The sequence below is a fragment of the Coffea arabica genome, chromosome 6c (genome assembly GCF_036785885.1).
Source record: "Coffea arabica cultivar ET-39 chromosome 6c, Coffea Arabica ET-39 HiFi, whole genome shotgun sequence".
Classification (NCBI taxonomy): domain Eukaryota; kingdom Viridiplantae; phylum Streptophyta; class Magnoliopsida; order Gentianales; family Rubiaceae; genus Coffea; species Coffea arabica.
In genome coordinates this window covers 18,373,806-18,395,267 of record NC_092320.1, presented here as the reverse complement: position 1 = coordinate 18,395,267, position 21,462 = coordinate 18,373,806, and the positions used below count along the sequence as shown (strand labels likewise).

The 21,462-nt window shown below is 33.7% G+C and overlaps 1 protein-coding gene across 5 annotated transcripts; it reads left to right on the top strand.

Moving 5' to 3' along the window:
* The first annotated feature begins 7,326 nt into the window (after positions 1 to 7,326).
* On the top strand, positions 7,327 to 20,298 carry LOC113693642 (folylpolyglutamate synthase). Of its 5 annotated transcripts, none has more exons than XM_027212222.2 (18): positions 7,327 to 7,449; positions 7,527 to 7,669; positions 9,171 to 9,321; positions 9,753 to 9,964; positions 11,039 to 11,104; positions 12,347 to 12,456; positions 13,587 to 13,647; positions 14,283 to 14,378; positions 14,451 to 14,507; positions 14,717 to 14,777; positions 15,081 to 15,127; positions 15,279 to 15,356; positions 15,764 to 15,922; positions 16,716 to 17,048; positions 17,221 to 17,299; positions 18,004 to 18,159; positions 19,272 to 19,462; positions 19,865 to 20,298. In XM_027212222.2, the coding sequence occupies exons 1-18, from the start codon at positions 7,440 to 7,442 to the stop codon at positions 19,922 to 19,924; spliced, it is 2,070 nt and encodes a 689-aa protein (XP_027068023.1). In that variant the 5' UTR covers positions 7,327 to 7,439; the 3' UTR covers positions 19,925 to 20,298. The 5 variants fall into 5 exon arrangements, with proteins under 5 accessions (XP_027068023.1, XP_027068022.1, XP_027068021.1 ...); XM_027212221.2 differs by having other exon boundaries at positions 9,156 to 9,321; positions 14,295 to 14,378; XM_027212220.2 differs by having other exon boundaries at positions 9,156 to 9,321.
* Positions 20,299 to 21,462: the final 1,164 nt, after the last annotated feature.

The window sequence follows — 21,462 nt, the reverse complement described above, 5'->3', positions numbered from 1 at the left end:
CAGGTAAGTTGGGATTTAAGGGGGGGCTGGTGGGGGCTTAAGCCCCCCCCCCCAAGCCGCCGGAAAACCCCCTATATATAGGGGATTCGGAGACAGATAGGAGAATGACCAGTTCGCTAAGTGTGAAATAAGAGGCTATGAAGCGTAGCGCTTCTCCATTCTTCTTTCTCCCCGGGTGGGTTCCCATGATCTCTAGTATCCAACTTTAGTAATGTTTTTAAGTGTTTTTTTTTTCATGAACAGAGGTATAGTACTGTTACAAATTCTTTTATTCTTTTTGTTTGAGGGGAGAGAGTAGCTAGCCAGTGTCTGTGTTTGTTGCTCCGGCCCCCAAGTTTTGTGGTCGATATGTATTACTTTTACAGTTCAAACATTTATACGCTATACTTCTTTCTGTTATTAAATTTAAATTAGAAATTAGTTTAGAAATTGTATAGATTTTAGGTTGTATTTAATTTTTAAAATTTTGTTAGTTTTATATTTGAAATTTTAAGAATTAATTATGTGAATTAGAAATTTTGAATGTAAATATAAATTCAAAATTTTATGAGATTGAATTAGAGATTATATGGGTATTTAGTTGTACCTTATTTTAACTTTTTGATAATTTTATATAATGAATTTTATAAATTGAGAAATATAAGTAATATGAATTTATTATTAAATTAAAGAATTATTTATATGAATTTTAAATTAATTGATTATTGAATTGCATAATTTTATTGAATTTAACCACAATTATTTAATTGTGACAGAAAATGGAGAGATTCTTTAAACCTAAACGAGTCCGTAGTGGTGAATCTTCAAATGAGCCTAATATTAGTGAACCAGTTCAAAATCAATCTTGTGTGGAATTGAATTTAAATGATATTGTTAGTGATCCGGGATTATGAAAATCAGTTGAGAAATTTGATATTTCTCTTCGAGACCATGTCCGAAGAGAGTATTTGACTAGGGGACCTTGCCAACCGATTGGCCATATGTATCCAAAAACATCATTTGGTAAACAACATAGAAGTTTCTAAGATAGTTGGTATCAAAAGTTTGTATGGTTAGAGTATAGCATATCGAAAGATGCGGCGTTTTGCTTTTGGTGCTTTCTTTTCAAAACACAAAATAAGGGAGGTCGATATGCAGAGGATGCCTTTACAAAAACGGGATTCAATAATTGGAAAAAGGCAATGGAAAGATTTAATGAACATATTGGAGTTGTGAATAGTTGCCATAATGATGCTAGAATACAGTTTGAAAGTTTCAAGATCAAAGGCATAGTGTGTCAAATGTGCTACGATCTTGTGGGCGCGAAATAGATATTGCATATCGCACCCGTTTAACTGCTGCTCTGGATGTGACCCGCTTTCTTTTGAAGTAAGGATTGGCTTTTCGTGAAAATGATGAGTCAACTAGTTCTTCAAATAGAGGCAATTTTCTTGAATTGTTTGAGTGGTATAGCCAGCGAAATACTGAGATTTTTGAGGTTGTAAATCAAAATGCTCCTGCAAATAATCAACTAACTTCTCCAATGATTCAAAAAGATGCACATGCTTGTGCCTCAGAGATCACAAGTGTTATAATCAATGATATTGGAGACAATTATTTTTCCCTAATACTTCAAGTGTTAATCAATAACAAATTTTTGGGTATGTATAATTATATGTTTTTATTATTTTTATAATTATTGATTCTAAATTTTACTTATTAAATATATTTATTTCGTCACAAAAAAAAATTTTTAATACACTTCAGCCCCCCAAAAATAAATTTCTGGCTCCGTAATATATATATATATATATATGTATATGTATGTATGTAACAATTGACAAAGTTCTTTTACCAATACCTTCAAAAATATTTGAGGGAAAAACACTTTGGAGTTGTAATCCGTGATTTACGCTTTCTAGGATGGATGAGCACAACCACTAGTGTTCCACCGTTCCTACCTGTCAGTGGCTTTGAAAAATTTTGCTACTTCCTAATGAAAATGATGAAATTCCTAATTGATCAAGGGATGCTGAGAAAGGAAAAAATAACGAAATTTCAGTTATTAATAGAATAGATGTATCCATTACGGTATTAGCATTACCAAGCTGATTTCCAACTCTTTGCTCCAAAAAAAAAAAAAAAAAAAAAGTCCAGCTCCAGACAACAGAAAAGAAAGAAAAAAGGGAAGGAAAAAAAAGAAAGAGATAGCAATGATTGACGAAAAATACTCAATTTGATATAACATTGCAGTTGCATTATTAACTCATTTGATCGGTTCATGCTTCGTATAAAAAGATATGTAGAGAGTTATCAAAAAAATGAAAAATACGAAAAAGAAAAAGAGCAATGAAAAAAAAAATTACTTGTTTGATAAAACTGAAGCCTGAAATCTGAATCCATTAAATTATTAAATATTAAATTTAATACACTTGAGTACATATCATATTCAATGATAAATGAATATGCTATCCCTTAATTTTGAGACCAAATTTTGTTTAGAATATTCAGTGCCACTTAAATAATTTGGATGTTCAATTTTTGGTTGTCAAACGGTCTGAATATGTTAAGATTTGAATCTATTGAGTTTAAGTGTTGAATTGAATTATTAAATAGGGCCTTAGATAGATCTTGCCTACCACCATTTTCTTAAATTTTGTGTTCAGGATTCAATACATACCATCCAAAGTGTCATTTCTCAGAACAAAATAAAAAGCATATATTATATCGGATGATTTTGACCTCACTTAACGCTTCCTTCTTTCCTCCGGCCACCGACAAGCCAACCAAACCTATTAATACTTAATACAGCTCTTTTGTTCAACAGTCAAAAGTTGCGTACTTTGCAAAGTGACGCTATGAACAAAAGATCAGCCGTAGAAAACAACTGAACTTTTTTTTTTTCTTAGTCCCTTCCACGGGGACCATACATTCTTGAAGATGCAAATTTTAATTTAAGCATGTGTTAGGTAATATCTAAAAGAAAAAAGGGTAATATCTAAAAAAATGCAACCATGATTCAAACGTTCTCTTTATTTTTATATACAATTTCTCATCATTGTATGAATTATGAAATATCTGGTTTGTGGTCAAAGAAGCTTGGATATATAATCTAGAGGTAGGTGGTATACAGACCCATGATGCATGCTCAAATGAGAAAAAGAAAAGAGGGTTGTCTGGCATGTGAACGCCTCCATTGAAGGGGATTACTCAAGGAAGGCAATAGTTGGTGAGGAAGATAGATCAGTCCCACTTGCCATCCATCAAGTATTGTATTTTTAATCTTTAGAGAGTTATAGATATACCCTTTTATATGAATCTATGGTTAAAGTTGAATCGAATCAGTCTTAAACACAATCAGAATGCATTGACTCAAGTGATGTGAATAATCTTTCATCACATGGTCCATGCAAATATTGTGCTGGACAATGTAAATAATCTCTTGACTGTATAATGGGTTTTTTTTTTTTTTTTTCAAAAATATCATCATGCATTACATATATACACTAATGGCAGAAGTTACACTGACCATGCACGCATATAAACAGATCTGAAAAATCAAGAGAATATTACACTGTGAAACTTGAAAAATACTTAAAAACAAACGTTTATAGCTAGTCCCATGACCATCTGTGTATGCTTTCCAATTGGATTGCTTACTTTTTTCGAATTTTTTAATGAACTGATTCAAACCCAAATGTTAATATAAGATTTGACAAGTAAATTTAAGGATTTCAATATGATAATCAAATCATAGAACGTTTATAGTCCTTTGACTATTTGTGTATAGCTCCCAGCGGGTAGCTCGGTGGTGACCTCATTGGGTCCTTGTGCAGAGGTTACCATTTCGACTTCCGTTTGTTACCGCGTGGTGCATCCTTAGGGTCGGTTCTGTACTACCGTAGGGGGACTAGTCTGACGTAAGTCAAGATATCCTCTGTGTCAACCAAAAAAAAAAAAAGACTATTTGTGTATATTTCAACCGCATGTCTTATTTTCTTCCAGATCTGCTAATGAATTAATTTAAACTCCAATGTTCATATTAGATTTGACAAGATAAATTTAAGGAATTTCAATCTGATAATCAAATCCTAGAAAATTTAGGTCAATAAAAGAAAGGGTTATTATCATTTTACCCCCTTAAACTATATCACTACTATCAGTTTACCCCCTAACGTTATCTTTTAGTCACTTTACCCCCATAAATAATTCAACTCAACATGTTAAGAAATTTTGGATAAAAATACCCTTTTAATTTATAGTATCACTACATTGTTATTATAACTTTATTCGTTTAGATTATAGTTATACAATCACTTTAGTTCCTAACATTATTTTCTAGGCATTTTACCTTATCATTAATCTAGCTAGTATGGTCAAAAAATTTTAAATATATTTACCCTTTTTTATATATAATTAAAAATAAAAAAGTTTGAATGGTTATTTTTCCTTTTTTTCACTTTAAGAGATAAAAAAATATAAAAATAAAAGAGTTTTCTCAAATTTCTTTTTTTCACATTTATTAATACTAGAAAAAGAAAAAAACAAAGAAAAGAAGGAGACAAAAAATTAGATTTTGCAAAAAAGAAAATAAAGAAAAGTCTAACATTATCGTATTACTTTAAGGTTGTCGAGATTAGGATTGGAATTTGATGGTAAACAAAAAAGTGAAATAATTTTAAAATAATAAAAGTATTTAATTCTTTTTTATTTGTAATTTTTTAAAAAAAGAATTGAGCTATCCCCCTCCCCTTCCCCCTCTCCATCTTTTAATTTTTTTTTTCAATATTAATAAGATTGACAAGAAGAAAGAAATTAATACTTTGACTTTTTTTTCTTGATACGAAAACGGAGAAGAGTCACTTTAAATTTTTATTATTTTTATTATGCAAAGAGAAGGGTATTTTCTTCTAATGTTTTTTATCTTGCTAAGTTAGTTTAATGGTAGGATAAATTGTCTAAAAAAATAACTCTAAGGGGTAAATTGATAGTAAGACTATATTTTATGGAGGTAAAGTGATAATAATTTTAAGGGTTAAACATGTCTTTTCACTTTAATTAACAAACTCCGTTAAGTTTGACCGTTAGTGTTGGAAGTACAGTGACTAAAAGATAACGTTAAGGGGAAATTAATAGTAGCACCAAATGTTAAGGAGGTAAAGTGATAATAACCCTAAAAGAAATATGAAAACTAACAATGCTAGACTGTGTAATGAGTTAATTTAGTAAATTTCTACATAAATCAGCAATGCTAGACTGTCATTTGTTAAGGTGTCTTTTAATGCAAGTAGAGTATATCCAAACTAGCTTGGTTTCTTAGAAGAAATTAGTACGTTCTCTATGCACACCGACCTCCAAAAATCAACGTGAACACCTAAAGTTTAAGGGGTAAAAGTTAAGGAGTTTGGCGCGCATTTTTTTGTGAATTCATTTGATTCATAGAAATGATAATAATGAAAACCTTTTTAAGGTAACACAAATTGATTTAGTACCTTATCTATAGGGATGGCAATGCCCGCCCCCGCCCCGCCACCCGCTTTAAAAAAATAAATATATAAAATATATAGAAGTATATAATTATATATATAATATATAATTTAATTAGTTACAAACTTATAATAATGATATTATTGGTTATATGTATTATATGATGTCTATTAGTATATATAATATAATTGATATTATTAATTATACTAATAATTATATATGTGTACTAATACAAATTATTAATTGGTTATACTAAATTTACTAATACATTTATACTAATCCCTAATTACATTTAATACAATAACATTTTTTTTCTTAAAAAAAGCACAAACACAAACATGAATTAGTGATTGTATTTGTACCAAAAGTGAAAACTTGACTACCTTAGTTATATTTATTTCATCATATTAGATTGTATTCAACTAATTGTTTGATTGTTTTTATAAGTTTCAATTGTAAATTACAATGAATAATAATTTGATGATGTGTTGATATTTTAGTACTTCATTATTTGCTAAAATTCAACCATAATAAAATTATATAACAAATTTTTATTAGTCCCGCGGGAGCACCCGCAAGAGAAGCGGGGCGAGGCGGGGATGGGGCGGGGGACGGGGGATGGGGTGGGGGCGGGGAGAGTTTGTAGGCAGCGGGGCGGAGGTTGGGGGAGGGGTCCCCCGCCCCAACCCCGCCCCGTTGCCATCCCTACTTATCTAAGATGAGTATGACATTTATTAATCCTACTAAACAGTAGCAGCTTTAGAAAAATCAGTTACATATCACAGAAAATTAAAGAAATTCCTTATTAATGAAGTAGTAAGAAATTTCCAAATTATGTTCCAGAAAAGAAATCAATGATTATACACAAACAAATTGATCAAGACAAGGAAGTCTTTTAATGACTACAACCCACTTTCCTTCTCAAATACTAAAGAAAGAAAGCTTAGAAAGGGAAGATTTCAATCATTGACTTCTAGATTTGTAGAACCATTGTATCAGTAATAATGTAATATGTCCAGTCGACAACAAAAAATGTATGGAGATGCAAAAGAAATCTATAATCACAAGTCATTTTTTCAGTTAGAAAATAGAAAAGAGGGGAGTAATTTGTCTAATCACATTTTCGTATATTTTCCCCGGTTGATTAAGATTCCCTTAATGTGCCTGGAGAATTTTCCCTATGATTGAGTGTGCCATATATTTTTAGGTAAATATTTTATGCACTATCAGCATTACACTAGCACGCATATTTCTGCATACTATATATATATAGTGAATTAATTTTATATATACTGATAATGTATACATTATTACGATTAGATGTATGATACATATATAAAATTTGAATTTTAAATTCAAATTCAAATTAGCTGTCATGCATACAGTAATGACATTGTATATGATGTCAGTGTATAAAGGATGATAATGTAACATGCATTTAGATTCGTATGTATATACACTGTTAGTGTAGAAAAAATTAATTTTATATTTTTATCCAAAACGGAAAAACATATCACCGGTGGTGATCGTGTATAATGTTAGTGTATAAAAAACTAATTTATATGAAATTTGGTCCTTAAATTCAAATTAGAATAATGTGACATGCAATAAGATTCGTATGTATATACATGATTAGTATAGAAAAAATTAATTTTATGTTTTTATCCAAAACAGAAAAACATATCGCCAGTGGTAATAGTGTATATATAGTTTATAAAAGATTAATTTATATAAAATTTGGTGTTCAAATTCTAACGTGACATGCATGTAGATCCATATGTATAAACATTTTTTGGGTAAAAAAGATTAATTTTATATTTTTACCCGTAACAGAAAAACATATCACGGGTGTTTATTAACCAAAACAGAAGAAAAAAGAAAGGACCGAAATTGAGGTGCCAGAAACGGGGGAAAGAGCCGAGTTGCAGGGCAATCGCTGTCGGAACTAGGAAGTACAAACTAAAATAACTGCTATGCTACAAGGTAAGTAGCACTGGCAGAGCCCTCTTGACCAAACATTCCATAAATATGGTCCATTTTCACTTTGCTTGCCTTAGCAGCAGCGACCAATGAAGTTAGCCGGTGTCACCCAAATCCACGGACCCACGCACTAGAACAGAGGGCAGTTGATGTGAGGAAGAAGAAAAAGAAGAATGGCTTCTGCAGCACCAGCACCATGCATTTTTTTCCAGATACTTCTAGAGTAATCTCCCAAACCCATAAATTTTTCAGTGTCTTTCTGCATTGTATCTTGTTCCATATGCTTTTCTTTCATTTTATTTTTTGAAAAAGATGTTATGCATTCTGGGATATTTGTAAATTTAAATATTTGTTCTTTCTCTTCCTGCCTCTGAGAGTGAAGAAAGACATAAGGAATAAAGGAAAGAACTGATATAGTAACTTTTAGATTGAATTTGGGAGAAGTCTTTGAGTTTGAGTTGACATGGAGTGTTAATTTGGAAGTATTAGATTACTCGGTAATTGGGCTTAAATGTGTCTTCAACTCTTCATGTAGTTATTTTACTTGGAGCCCACTATGGAATTTGATGGAACTTGGTGAATGATTATAAAGGTTAACTGAAGAGAGGCATCAAGATGGTTTATTATCTTGTATATTGGAGCAGAACTCACAGCGAGTGAGAGAATTGGATGGTGGATTTATTTAGGGATTAAAGATTACTTTGATTGAAAAAATAATTTTTGGTTTGTTGAATTAAAGATGATATAAGCAACTGTTGCTTTCAAGGTGTCTTCAACGAGTTGAGCACCCGGACTCCGGAAACATTGGAGGCCTTGGTGAATCTGTTTTCCTTAGCATCTTCTTTTCTTGTTTACATGCTACTTGCTTGCTTCAGAAGGTGGGGACGGATTTATTATGTCATGGACATACGTGCTTATATAGTGGAGTACAGAAATCAAAATATTTAAATGTTAGTAAACAAAAAGGTCGCAATAAAAGAGCTACTTGTTCAAACTTCACTTTACTAGGTTTCATTCTGTTCGAATAGTTTCACTAATTAACAGTTAATTTAGTTAGAAAATATTGGTTGATAGTGCATATGGCTTGCTTTCATGTAGCATGGCAGGATAAAATGTTGTTCTGGATGATTGTTAAGACTGAATTTTATTCTCACAGAGCTAAAAGGGGGGGAGGGGGAACTGTTGTGAATGGAAAAAGCTCAAACTTTTTGTTATGTTTGGTTGGAAATTAAGATGATGCATTTGCTCAAGGTGTCATGAATGCAAGAACTAGATTTTCAACTAGGTATTTGTGTTGATTAATTTGTATGGAATTTAATGGATGTTGTTTCAATCATGTTGCTCATTGTTTCCTACACTTCTAACAGTTCTTAGTTGCTTTCTGTTTTGCATCTATTATCCTAGCAGTTACTAATTCTAGATTTGAGATGACACATTTGCTCAAGGTTCCAAGAATGCAAGAACTAGGTTTTCAATTAGGTGTTTGTGTTGATTAATTTGGATGGAACTTAATGGATGTTGTTTAAATCATGTTGCTCATTGCTTTCTACACTTCTATCAGCTTTTAACTGTTGTCTGTTTTACACCTACTATCCTAGCAGTTAATAATTCTAGAGATTATGTTCTGAAAATATGATTAGTTTTGCTGGTTATTAGTCGACTTTTGTCCCACACAAGATTGAATCCACCTGATGCTTGTGCACCTAAAGCCGTATGTGAAGCAGGAGCTACCTGGTGTTTTGCTCTTCCGTTTAAAAGGACAGCTTTTTCCATATAACTTGAACTGGAAGGTTCCATGCTTCCCCTTTTTCAACTGTAACCTTGATCTCTTTGGAGTCAGAAGGCTGCATTCACAAGAGATTGTCAGGCAGAAAGGTACCAGTGATCTGCTTGTTTGTCCATTCCTTTTTGCAAGTGCTTTTTCCTTTTGTTTTGTCAAGGCCCTTTAGCGATCTGTTAGTTAACAAGACATGGTTGAATAATTTTCAAATTTAGTGAAAGGGTACTTGGGCCTTCAATTTATTCTTTTTCCTCAACTGTTATTGTTTGTAATGTGTATTTCAGTTTTTATCTCATATTCTTGTTAAAATCACTCTTCATTATCTCCTTTTATTGTTTTTGTTCATTATTGTGGGTACATATTAGATCTTGAAGCATAAACAGCATGAATTCCTTGCTTGTGCTTTGTTTACATGTAAGGCAAATTTATATGAAGCCGATTGGAGTTAATTATGATTTAAGTCTTTTTCTTTCAATGTGTTCTATGTAATCACTAAGTGAAATGCTTCTGTGGCTTCATGTCTTAGATTCAAGCTCTAGAAAGATGTCAACTTGGGCTGTGAAGACCATGGATATGGATGTAACCACAGAAGAAGACTCAGTAGCGTTAAGGCTTTCACCTGCATATGAGACTGCCATGGAAGCACTTTCTTCTCTCATCACCAGGCAAAAACGTGGAGGTGCATCAAAGATAGGTGGCAAATACAAGAAATTGGACAGAATGTTGATGTACATCAAGGTTAGTGTTTTCTCTTTTTGTTCATGAAGTAATGCTACATTGCTTAACTTCTTAATGTTGCATAAGTTACTAATCATTTAAAAGGTTCTTTTGAAACTATCTGCTATTCTATATTTCTGATGCCACTCTAAAAGTGTCAGGTTCTGCTAGTAATACGGAATTGGTTTTCTAGCAGGATCCAAATTATTTGTTTAACATTAATACTGGTTCCTTTAGTTCCACACAGTATAGTTGAAGAATTCGTTATGGCTTCTGTTACCACTCATTTTCATTTATTTAATTCTAGTTCTGTTAGTGAAGTGCTCCATAGTAAAATTGGAGTCTAACGGATACTCAATTTTTTGTCCTGAACCTCTCTTGGAAGTTGGGACATATGGAATCTAAGATCATGCATAATTTAAAGTAATAGATTGTCAAAGGAGAGCAACAGAAGCCATTTTAGGAAAATCTAATGTTTATCTGTCTAAAAAACTTTGGTGCATAATATAGAAACCATGTGATGTAGAACAGGAAAGAGGTATAAAGTTCGCCCAATAACTTTAAATGATTGAGGGTTCAATGGCCAAAACTTTTTAATCAACTTCTTCTTTGGTTTGGCCCTTCCGTCTTGTTTTCCCCAATCTGAACTGTTTACGGCTTTCTTTGGATATAAACGACAATGAAAATAACTTCTGCTGTTTTTTTTCTAACTAGAAATAGTAACTGAATATGACTAACTCACACAAAATGCAGAAAAATGAAGGATAGTACAAGTCAGATTTACTGCTAACCAATTACAGACAAAGAAAGAACAACTACCGTTGCTTTTTCCTTCAAAAAGTAATTAAATGTGCTGATTTTTTGGTTTGTGGTAGGCCTTCAGTGCACCTTTAATTTTTTGTGAAAGCAATGAGCTTATATTACTACATTCTTCTTGTAAATTTTTATGGCTTTTATTACCATTTGCACATCTTCAATGAAAATGCATGCCTTTACAAATGGCTCTAGAGTTTTCGCAGTCACTCATTGCTTTCTATTTTTCTTTCACGTAAAATGTGAATGCAGAAAACTATAAAGATATATTTTTTCTTGCAGATTTTAGGCTTGGAAGGACATCTTGGTGGCCTTAAAATCATCCATGTTGCTGGAACTAAGGGAAAGGTACATTCAGCTTAGCTATAAGTTGAGACGTGCTTTGATAAGTTAATATCTCCTTTGCTAGCAGTACTCAGGTTAGCATGATGAACATCATTATTTTTTGGATTTTTAAGTCCCACTGTATTGGCGGATTTGTTCAAGATTAGTGTGGATGCAGTGTTGCTCACATGGTACACTGAAGGAATTAAAATATGGGTAAATTACATTGTACCCCTGTGGTTTAGCACTTTTCCACATAACCCTCCTATGCTTTCAAAAACTATACATAACCCCCTCATCGTTTGGATTAAAGTGTCAAAGTGACAAAAATAGTCCTCTGTAATGGAACCAATTGAAATGTCGAAATTATCCTCATTTAGAAACTAAAATGAGTGAAGTGGTCAAGATATATAAACATAGTGTGCATGACACTTTAGCCCCTTATGGTTTAGTGTTTTTCCACATAAAACCCTTATGGTTTTTAAAATCTATACATTACCCCCCATGTGGTTAACAAATAATTTCCATCTTAACATAGGGGTACTTTTGACATTTTAGTTGACTCCATTATGGAATTCAAATTCCGTCACTTTGACACTTGAGTCCAAACCATGGCACTAAATCACGGGGGGGTTAAAGTGTAACTTACCCTTAAAATATTTAACAAAGTTGCTCACATGGAGTCTTTATCTATTGTTGATTCCATAAGTTTGGCAAGCTGAGGCTACTTATTCCTAAGTTGGCTTCTTGAGTGGCAAGATACTGCCTATTTGACAAATTTAATGTGCTGACTATTCTTGTTTAGGTATATTGATTTGTCTTTTAGCTACTAAGAAGTGAGTCAAACCACTATGAAAGTAAAAAGTGAGGATAGTTTAGATTGATTTTAAACCTTTTGTGTTGCTGCTGATACAGTACATAACTGAGCAATGACTTCTCTTAAATATCTTAAAGAAATTAGTACACATCCATCCATATGGATTTATCTCTTCGCAAAACTATTTGACATGGCATTTTTCTTCCAAATTTGCATCTATTAGCTAAATTTCTACTATGTTCAGTACCGATGCTTGTAGTATTGCTTGGGTGTTTATTACGTTTGGAAGAAGTTCTGTCTCTGTATATTGTAAACGTTAGGTACCAGAGATTCTGCCTTACTACCCATGTAAGTTGCAAGCTTTTTTTTTTCAGTTGTGAATGGGGGATATTTATCCGTCTCTTCTCATTTCTAGTTCTATGTTATCTTGCAATGCAAATCTTATCCAGGGTTCAACATGCGCATTTTGTGAGGCTATACTGCGAGAGTGTGGGTTCAGAACTGGACTTTTTACTTCTCCACACTTGATTGATGTTAGAGAGAGATTCCGTGTCAACGGGTGAGAAATTACATGCATGACCTCTGATGAAATTTATACTCCTACTTGAAATTATTGTAGAAGACATTTGCTAAAAGCATTTTTGCGGTAGTGATCCGTTTAATGTTCTGTAGACAGGTGAATATTGGTATATATTTTTCCCTTAATATACCAATGTCAAAAAGTTTATGAAGATTTCTGTTAAAGATCTAAACATCCATGGTTGTTGTACATATTCTGGGATATTAATATTCTTGGCTATGTGCATGATGACAACTGCATCAAATGAATTTTGGGTATCTGCTTAATAAAAGAACATTTGAATCCACAGCATGGAAGGTAAAGTTCATATGTCTTACAAATTAGGTTGGAGAACAATATTTCAGATTATAAACGTCAATCTCAAGATATACACAAAATTGTTCTTAGGAAAAATATTGGTGAACCATTAAGTACACAGATGTCCGCGCACATATCTCTATAAAAACTGCAAATGTGCGTGTATAAAACAAAATTGCATGCAGCCAATAGGTGCAGAATATCTTCACCAAAACCTGGTAGTGAAGCAAAAGCTTATCAAGAAATATGTAGTGGGGATATATACTAGGACCTTTACATTAAAACTGCTGTGTCAAACAGATGTTTTCGTATGAAAGAACTAAGCTTCTTACTTTATCATTTTACTACACTACTTCAGCTAGTCAGTAAATGCTTTTTATGATGATAACACCATTTTGCCATATTTTGAAGGAGATTACCTCTCCTTTTATAATTGTGTTGCTCTTCATTCTACGACTACTAGTCAAACTGTCTTTGAATTGATCTGTAGGTTGGTGAACTATTAAGTACACAGATGCTGACACACATATCTTTATAAGAATCTGCAAATATGCATGTATACATAAAAAATGCATGTAGCCTGTAGGTGCAGAATATCTCCCCCGACACCTGTGTCAGAAATATGTTTTCATATGCGATAACTAAGCTTCTTTCTTTTTGTTTTTACTACATCACTTCAGCTATCTGATAATGCTTTTTATGGCGATAGCACCATTGTGCCGTAACTTCAAGCAGAAAACCTTTTCTTTCATAATTATGTGGATCTTCATTGTAATACTACTACTCAGTAATGTCTTTGCATGGGTCTGTAGGTTGGACATCACAGAAGATAAATTTCTATTGCATTTTTGGGATTGCTGGCACCGACTAAAGGTAAGGTATCCGTACATCTTTTTATGAACTGAAATTCTTTAATGATCCTTCTATTCTATTAGTTCAACCATTGGGAGCACCTCATAGCATTTTTGGGGCATTCGATCATTTCTGTATGATCTGCTGAGCGCACTAAAGTTCCAATGGTTTCTTTAGAGATCCTCCTATTCAACTATCTTATGTTTCTTTTTATGAATGTCCTTATTCACAAAAACAGTTTTTGAAGTGCATGGTTTTGTATTTTCATGCAATTGGGGTTATCAATGCCTTACGTGGTAATAAAATCAAGTACGGTATAAATCCAGATTCTCAATAGGTCTGTTTAACTTCCAAGTCTAAAGTGAATACATTGAAATGTTGTTGGGGATGTCTGATTGCAAATTTCCTGCCTCTCATACAAACATGGCAAAAATTATGTGACTTTTGTGATTTTTCATATTTGTTGATATGGACTTCTTATTACTATTTTCCTGTTTCTAATACAAACATGATAAAGTGTGAGATTTTTGTTGATTTTCAGTTTTTTTTCATGTGGTAGGAAAATCATGAATAATGATGATCCTTGTTAAAAATAAACTAGGCAACAAGTTCGGGTTGTTAGAAATTTAAAGAATGAATCGGCTTCATTGTTGAAGCTTGACCTGCAGGAAAACCTTACAGAGGATTTGCCCATGCCTCCATTGTTCCAATTCCTCACGGTTATGGCATTTAAGATTTTTGTAGAAGAAAAGGTAAGATTTCAAGTTGCTAACATCATTCAGTATGTCCTGTGAGTGAGTTTGAAGGATTTGTTCTATTTCCAGGTAGATGTTGCTATTATTGAAGTTGGTCTTGGAGGGAAGAAGGATTCGACAAATGTGGTAACGCATCTTCTGACAAACTTGCTGTGCTGATGCTTTTGTCTGCTATCTGATTTTCTATTTGTGTTGCTTTCTAATTAGTATGTTTACAGAATCACCTAAAAAGAACATTGACAATTTGTACCAACGTATAATCGACACATGATCATTTTGTGCTGGCAAGAATACAATATCAAATGTAGTAAGAAAAGGTACTTAATACTATGCAGATCAAGGAACCTGTTGTCTGTGGCATTGCTTCTCTGGGTATGGATCACATGGAAGCATTGGGTGCGTCCTTCTGATTAGAATTTATGCTTTATTGTCATTCATTTGTCTTGCCTGTCTGATTTATTTGATGTGTTGCCCGATGATGGTATAATCTCTGTTTATGATCTTAGAGAAAGCATCTGGCCTGTTAGTATTCTCTTTTGTTCTTTCACTAGTCTCTCACCTGCTAGTACATGATACGTTGAACTTGATTTTGCTCTAGGCTTCCTTTATTCTACCTTTTGTGGTGATTGAAAGTTGCATCAGGTGAATGATAGATGCAAAAGTATGTAAAACTTATGTATTTGCCATTAAAATATGCAGGAGATACACTTGCTGAGATTGCATCTCATAAGGCAGGAATTTTCAAGGTTCAGTTTTCTGTCCTATACTTGAAATGCTAGCACAGTGGCTTTCCTTGTTATGGATTATCTATGGCAAAAATTGTTTGAACCAAATTGGCAGTTTTCATTTTTAAGTTTTTTCTGAATTGGATTGATGATATCTTACCTGCTTCTGAAGCCTCAAGTCCCTTCATTCACTGTACCACAACGCTCTGAGGCAATGGATGTTCTTCGTGAGAGGGCCAATGAACTGATGGTAATGTGCATGTTTCTGTTAATTCTTTCTGGAGTGATTGCACTGTTACATGAACTCAAGGTTTCACTTATTTTTACTAGCCATTATTTCTCAGAACAAGATTTTGTCAATACTTCATGTAAGAGGCTGTGCAAAGAGTTGCTAATATGTTTTCTCTGCCTTTTCTTTGTTATGTGGTAAGTAGAACTAATATGTTTTCTCTGCCTTTTCTTTATTATGTGGTAAGTAGAAAGTAAATCATCCAAAGAGTATATGTCGCAAAGCACTGCATTACAAATTGCTTCTCCTCCTGTCTGTGTTTGTCTATGCCTATAAAGAATTAAATGTAGAAGCATAACACATCTGCAAAGAACCAGTATTTATATCCTACATTTGGGGTATTATTGATTTTGTTTTGCTTTTTGCAGATTCCTCTGGAAGTTGTTGCACCAATTGATTGCAAATGGTTAGATGGAATAAAGCTAAGCTTGTCTGGTGATCACCAGTATTCCAATGCTGCACTTGCTGCCTCTCTTTGTAAAAGCTGGATTCGAAGTACAGGAAACTGGGAAAAGCTGTTCCAACATGTTAGTTAAATTCTGCATACCCCTTTCCATTGATTTGAAACTCTGTTTACAACCACTCTTGCATTAACTAGTATCTGACATCATATGGAGTCATTTTTCTTATAATGCGGTAACAACCTTTTGATGCCCTTTCTCTTATTCCGAGAGTTTTCTCTCAAATTAAGGAATTGTGGAAGGTGCAGATGATATGTGATGACTGTATTATTAATTACTCTACATCATAGAATTGACACTTTCAGCTTGAATGCTCACTATATGAGAGGTTATCATTTGTGGACATTGGGAGGAGGCATTGTTTGGGAAAACATCCGAAATGTGACCATTTTGATGCAGCTTTCCCATTTTCAAAACCTACACTTTTAAGAATCTCTTATTGAAAAGAAAGCACTCAAATACCAAGTGGTCAGAGAGAGGAAATCTGGTGTTAGATGATTCCATAATAAATTGATTGAAATACCATAAGATGGATACTTTCCAGTATGGCTCCTTAAATTTACCAGAGCTGGAGGAAGAAGTCAGGGAAAGTAGATGGCTAGGATAGGTTGTTTCAACAGTTCCATATTTATACGAACTGCTTAAAGTCTTTATTCTTCAAGAACGATACAACAACTTGTATGTTGTTTGAATGTTTGATGCATTTCATTTCTACTTGATCAAGAAAAACTGCCTGACATTTCTTTTAGCAGCTTTTTTGGTGAAAAGTTGTGGGTAGCTCTTCTTTTTGTTGCTGGTACATTTAGTTGCAAGATTTTGTTTTGTTGCCTGTGCATTTAAGATGTTACTCTGAAATCAGGACGACAAAGACAGTTTACCAGAGCCATTTATAAGGGGTCTTTCAACTGCACGCCTCTTTGGAAGGGCTCAGATTGTTCATGACTCTTCTTCAAACTCTTCTACTGTGTCCATGGTGAATGGAGCAGCTTCAGGAGACCTGACCTTCTACTTAGATGGAGCTCACAGTCCTGAAAGCTTGGAAGCCTGTGGGAGATGGTTTGCCACTGTTGTGAAAGATGACAAGAATTTATTATCTCTAGATTCCTGTCTCAAGACTGGAATTGGGGAGGAAGTCTCTGAAAACGGTTTCGTGTATACTGGAAGCAAAGAATCAAACAAGATATCAAAGCGGGTAATTTTTCATGAAGAGTGACATGCAGTGTTTTTGCTGACATATTTCTTTTCATTCCTGTTGTTGAGCTTTATGACTCCAGATCTCTTCTAACCTTAGTTTCCGGATAATTGAGATTATTTTTATGCACCTTCAACCCAGATTCAAGAAAAGTAATGCTTCGTTATTTCAGATTCTTTTGTTCAATTGCATGGATGTGAGAGATCCTCAGATTCTTCTACCACAGCTTGTGAATACCTGTGCTACCTTAGGTACTGAAGACCTCAAGTCTTTCTGGCTTCTTGTGTATTTTAATTGTTTGCATCTGTTGTTTTCCTGTTACCTGCTTGAGAAACTTAGGCCCCTCTTAAATAGAAGCAATTTGCTACCTGAACTTTCACAACCTATTTCAGTTTCTCCAATTTCATGTAACCTTTACCGAAGAATACTTAGCACCATTACTTTTAAGTGACTAGTTTCATTGTGACTGAAGCATCTAGGTCGAGGTCCTTCCAGTTTGTTTCAGCTTAGAAATTTATGAGTTGATATAATTGCTTTCACAAGATGAAATTTTAGTTGCCAATGTAAATTTCGTCGTTTAAGTGAAAAACTTGAAATGTTCCCAAGATCCTAAATCAATTATATTGAAAAGCCATCTTTTTAAATTTTTTGATGAATTTAACAGTCAGTTTCTGTTCTTCAATTTGGTAATAGCTTTTCCGTAGGCTAATCAAATGGAGATTAATCCTGTTTAGCATGGATGTCCCCAAGTTTTTTAGTCTTTACATTTGTGTACCAGCATAAGACAAAGTTATTCTGTTCCTAGTAGAAATCTTCATTGTATTTGCCCATGTCTTGTAATTTCTGTCTGTCTTTAACTTTGCACCTTTATTCATAATGAATACAAATTTCTGCTCTACACCATTTCAGCAATTAATTGAGTTATGATGGATGTCACTTCGTTTTTATTTTTCAGGCACACATTTCTCAAAAGCTATTTTTGTCCCGAGTATCTCAACATATAACAAGGTCACTTCTGGTGCCTCAGCTGTTCCCTTTCATTTACCTGCAAAGGACTTGACATGGCAATTTAACCTTCAGAGGATATGGGAAAATATTTTACATGGAAAAGGTAACTTCTGCTCATAAAATGCGTGTCTAATAGTTTGTCATTGTTTTCTTTCTTGCCGCTGGCAAGTAAGAGGAGGGAGGGAGGAGGATGGCAGAGGTTTGCAAAGCTTTTACTTAAGTTCCTGCATGGTGTCAAGCCTGGTTTGCTATTATAGGTTAAGGCTAAAACTTGTACGTTATCCAGTTGATATTGGCTCTAATGCTTCCTGCCTTTCCCGACCGCCAGATCAATATTGGATAGAGTGTTGAAATGTGAAATTGTCTATCTTTGTTTGCCTTCCTTTCGTTTGTTTGTGGAATTGAAACTTGATGTTGCTACCCATGCCTCATGGGAAGTTTTTATCAAACTTCTTTCAAAATAACATAACCAAGACAAACAGTTGAATTGGGGAATTAAATTCAACACAATATAGCACTTACACTACTCTAAAACCCAATTCCCTAGTCTGAAGTCCTAGATTGTAGATGTCTTGATTTGAGTTAACAAACAATGCAACATGTTGTTCAGTCATGAAGAAAGAGAACTTTCTAATATCATTAATAAGTAGCTGTAAAAATTCTGATGTCATAAAAGGGCCAAAAAAAGATACAAAAAGCAACATCATAAGATGTCAACCAAAACTGTTAAAACTGCTCCACTACAAAGCTGTTGAAGACTTAAAAAGTGTATATTGTTTCTATGTGTAGAAGGCAATCTTTGTAGAATTTGGATAGTTAACCTGCCATATCGTCCCTGTTTTTGGTTTTAGGGTAGAACTGATGACCTATGGCTGAATCCATGCCAGTTTTAAGATTTGAGTTTCTTAACCTTGTATTTCATCACGTGCTTGATTAGACCATTTCCCATGTCCACTGTAAAATCCACCCTATCTATTTCCTCACCCCTTCACAGCACCAGCACATGAGCTTCTGTTCTTCAAATACTAGGTTGAAGAAAGTTCAATTGTATAACTGGAAGTACATAAAGGTTATTCAATGTGACATTATTTGGTGCTCTTTTCTGGTTTTTTTTTTTCTTCTTATGGGAAATCTGGGTATCTGAGGTAAAGCTTTTGAACATGATTTTGTCTTGATGATTTGCGCATTAATGTACATTTACCTCTGGCCATGCAGGTTTTCCTGAGAAGCCTCTTAAGAAGGAAAATCCTGCTTGTTTTCCACCAAATAATTTCCTTTATGAGGATATTTCTCATTGCAAACCTGCAGATGGAAGTTTTGCATGCAGTACGGTGGTTTCTTCACTGCCACAGACAATAAAGTGGTTGAGGGACTGTGTTAAAGAAAATCCACGTCTTAGGATTCAGGTACCTGACAAGCATAAAATGTGATTTTACTCGTATTGTCATGAATCCTTTTTTATGGAACTTTTGTCGTCCTGAGCATTTATAAGTTACATTTAGATCAACTCTCCTGGTATTGGAGTTTCTAATTATCGAAAACACAAATATGATGCTGGAGTTCTTATACTCGCTTCCCCTACTCATGAATTTCATCCCAAACATTTTTATCAAACAATACGATAGGACCTGTAATTCTTTCCCGAAAAGTAGTTGGTTTTTGGTTTTCTTCTTCTTTTTTTTTTTTTCTGGTTCCCATTTTCAATTCATGAGAGAATTTGGATTTATATACTATATCAATCTTATTCATTTACTTCAAAATCATCTGCAACTTTTCTGATCAGTTTGATGTGCAATTTGTGTCTGTAGGTTCTTGTCACTGGTTCAATTCATTTGGTTGGGGACGTATTAAAGCTAATAAACAGGTGACTTTAACTCAGTAATGGGAAGCATTTCAGTATGAGAATATTCAAAAGATTCATTTTGCTCCATGACAAAAATCTCTTGATTTGTGAGAAGCAACATATTTGTTTTCAACAGAAGCAGAGGACTATGATTAGTGACCACGTTTTTAGAGGTTACTTTTCTAGTTTCATTGGTAACTATTCAAGTTGTATTTGTTCAAGAAACCTTGACGAAAGTATCAGTACATTCTTGGCTGGCAGTATATTGATTGTTGAACCCTGCATGGGATTAGAGAGCTAAAGGATCAAACAACTTATGCTACTTCCATATGCTTAGGGAATAGGTCATCTCTAAATTTGACTAAAAAGATGAAAAGACATTTTCCCTCGTTTGCTGAATTGCTTTTTCCCTTTTTTATGGATGGCTTCGAGGTTTTGTGTGCACGATACAAACACGACACGATATGTTGACAGCTCTAAGAGTTTGTGATTGCATCTAAGTGGTTGTATGCCGATTCATATCGGACCACATTAGCTAGATTCGATCAAGACCATTTATTTCAATTTTATTGATTTCCAAATGAACGGTCCAAAGGTTCATTCTCCACCAGCTTCTTAAAAAAAATCCAGATGAATACGTGGTGCATCCGTTTGGTCCGATAGCAGTTCAGTTCCCACCGGTCCCTTTAGACTCAGTTGGATCTCTCCCTTATATTAGAATAATGTAGGATATTATATATAAGAAGTGACGATTGACAAAAAAAAAAAAAAGATTCATTCTCGACCATTAATAGCGTGTAGTTCATTCTCGACCCTCTTTCAATGTATCAGAATATATACTACCAAAAAATGTGTTGTGAGAGTTGCCTAATAAGTAAGGTAGAAGCAAAATTGAATTGCCTTGATAGGAATTTAACCATTTCTTTGTTATAATGGTTGGAAATATTTTTGGTCTTCTTATGGTACATCATCCAGTCATCCCACAATCTGGAGAATGATAGCACTGCCTTGAGGGAATATGTATCTAACCTGTTTGGAAAAGTAGGACTTTAATGGACAACTAATTGTTCTCCAAGAAATACTTTTCTGCTACCATCAAATTCTTATTTAAAAGTTAGTACTGAAAATAAGGATAATTAAACCTTGGGGTCCATAAAACATCTAGTACACCCCTTTTGATTTTTGGAAAAAGAAAATTCTTGTAGGCCCTTTCTATTACTTTTTCCTCAATCCCATCTTTATTGTAAAGGACAAAATAGCCATAAAAAATAAGCTAAATCAAACTTTGAGTTGAAAGTACTTTCTTAATCTTTATTCGTGATTAATTTTCACCTTTTGTACCTTTGATTGATTAAGTTTACCACTTTTTTTTTTATTTCTTTCTTTTCCATTTCACATTCGACATTTTTGTTGTAATTTGTGATTAAAAACCAACTAGTTTGAGGTCTTTCTTGCAAATCGCTTATTTTGATCAATGTCTTTAAATTCCAAATCTATCACTTTTCATTTTTCTTAGATTCTTGTATTTCATTTTACTACTAGCAGTGAGATATATCTTGCTGT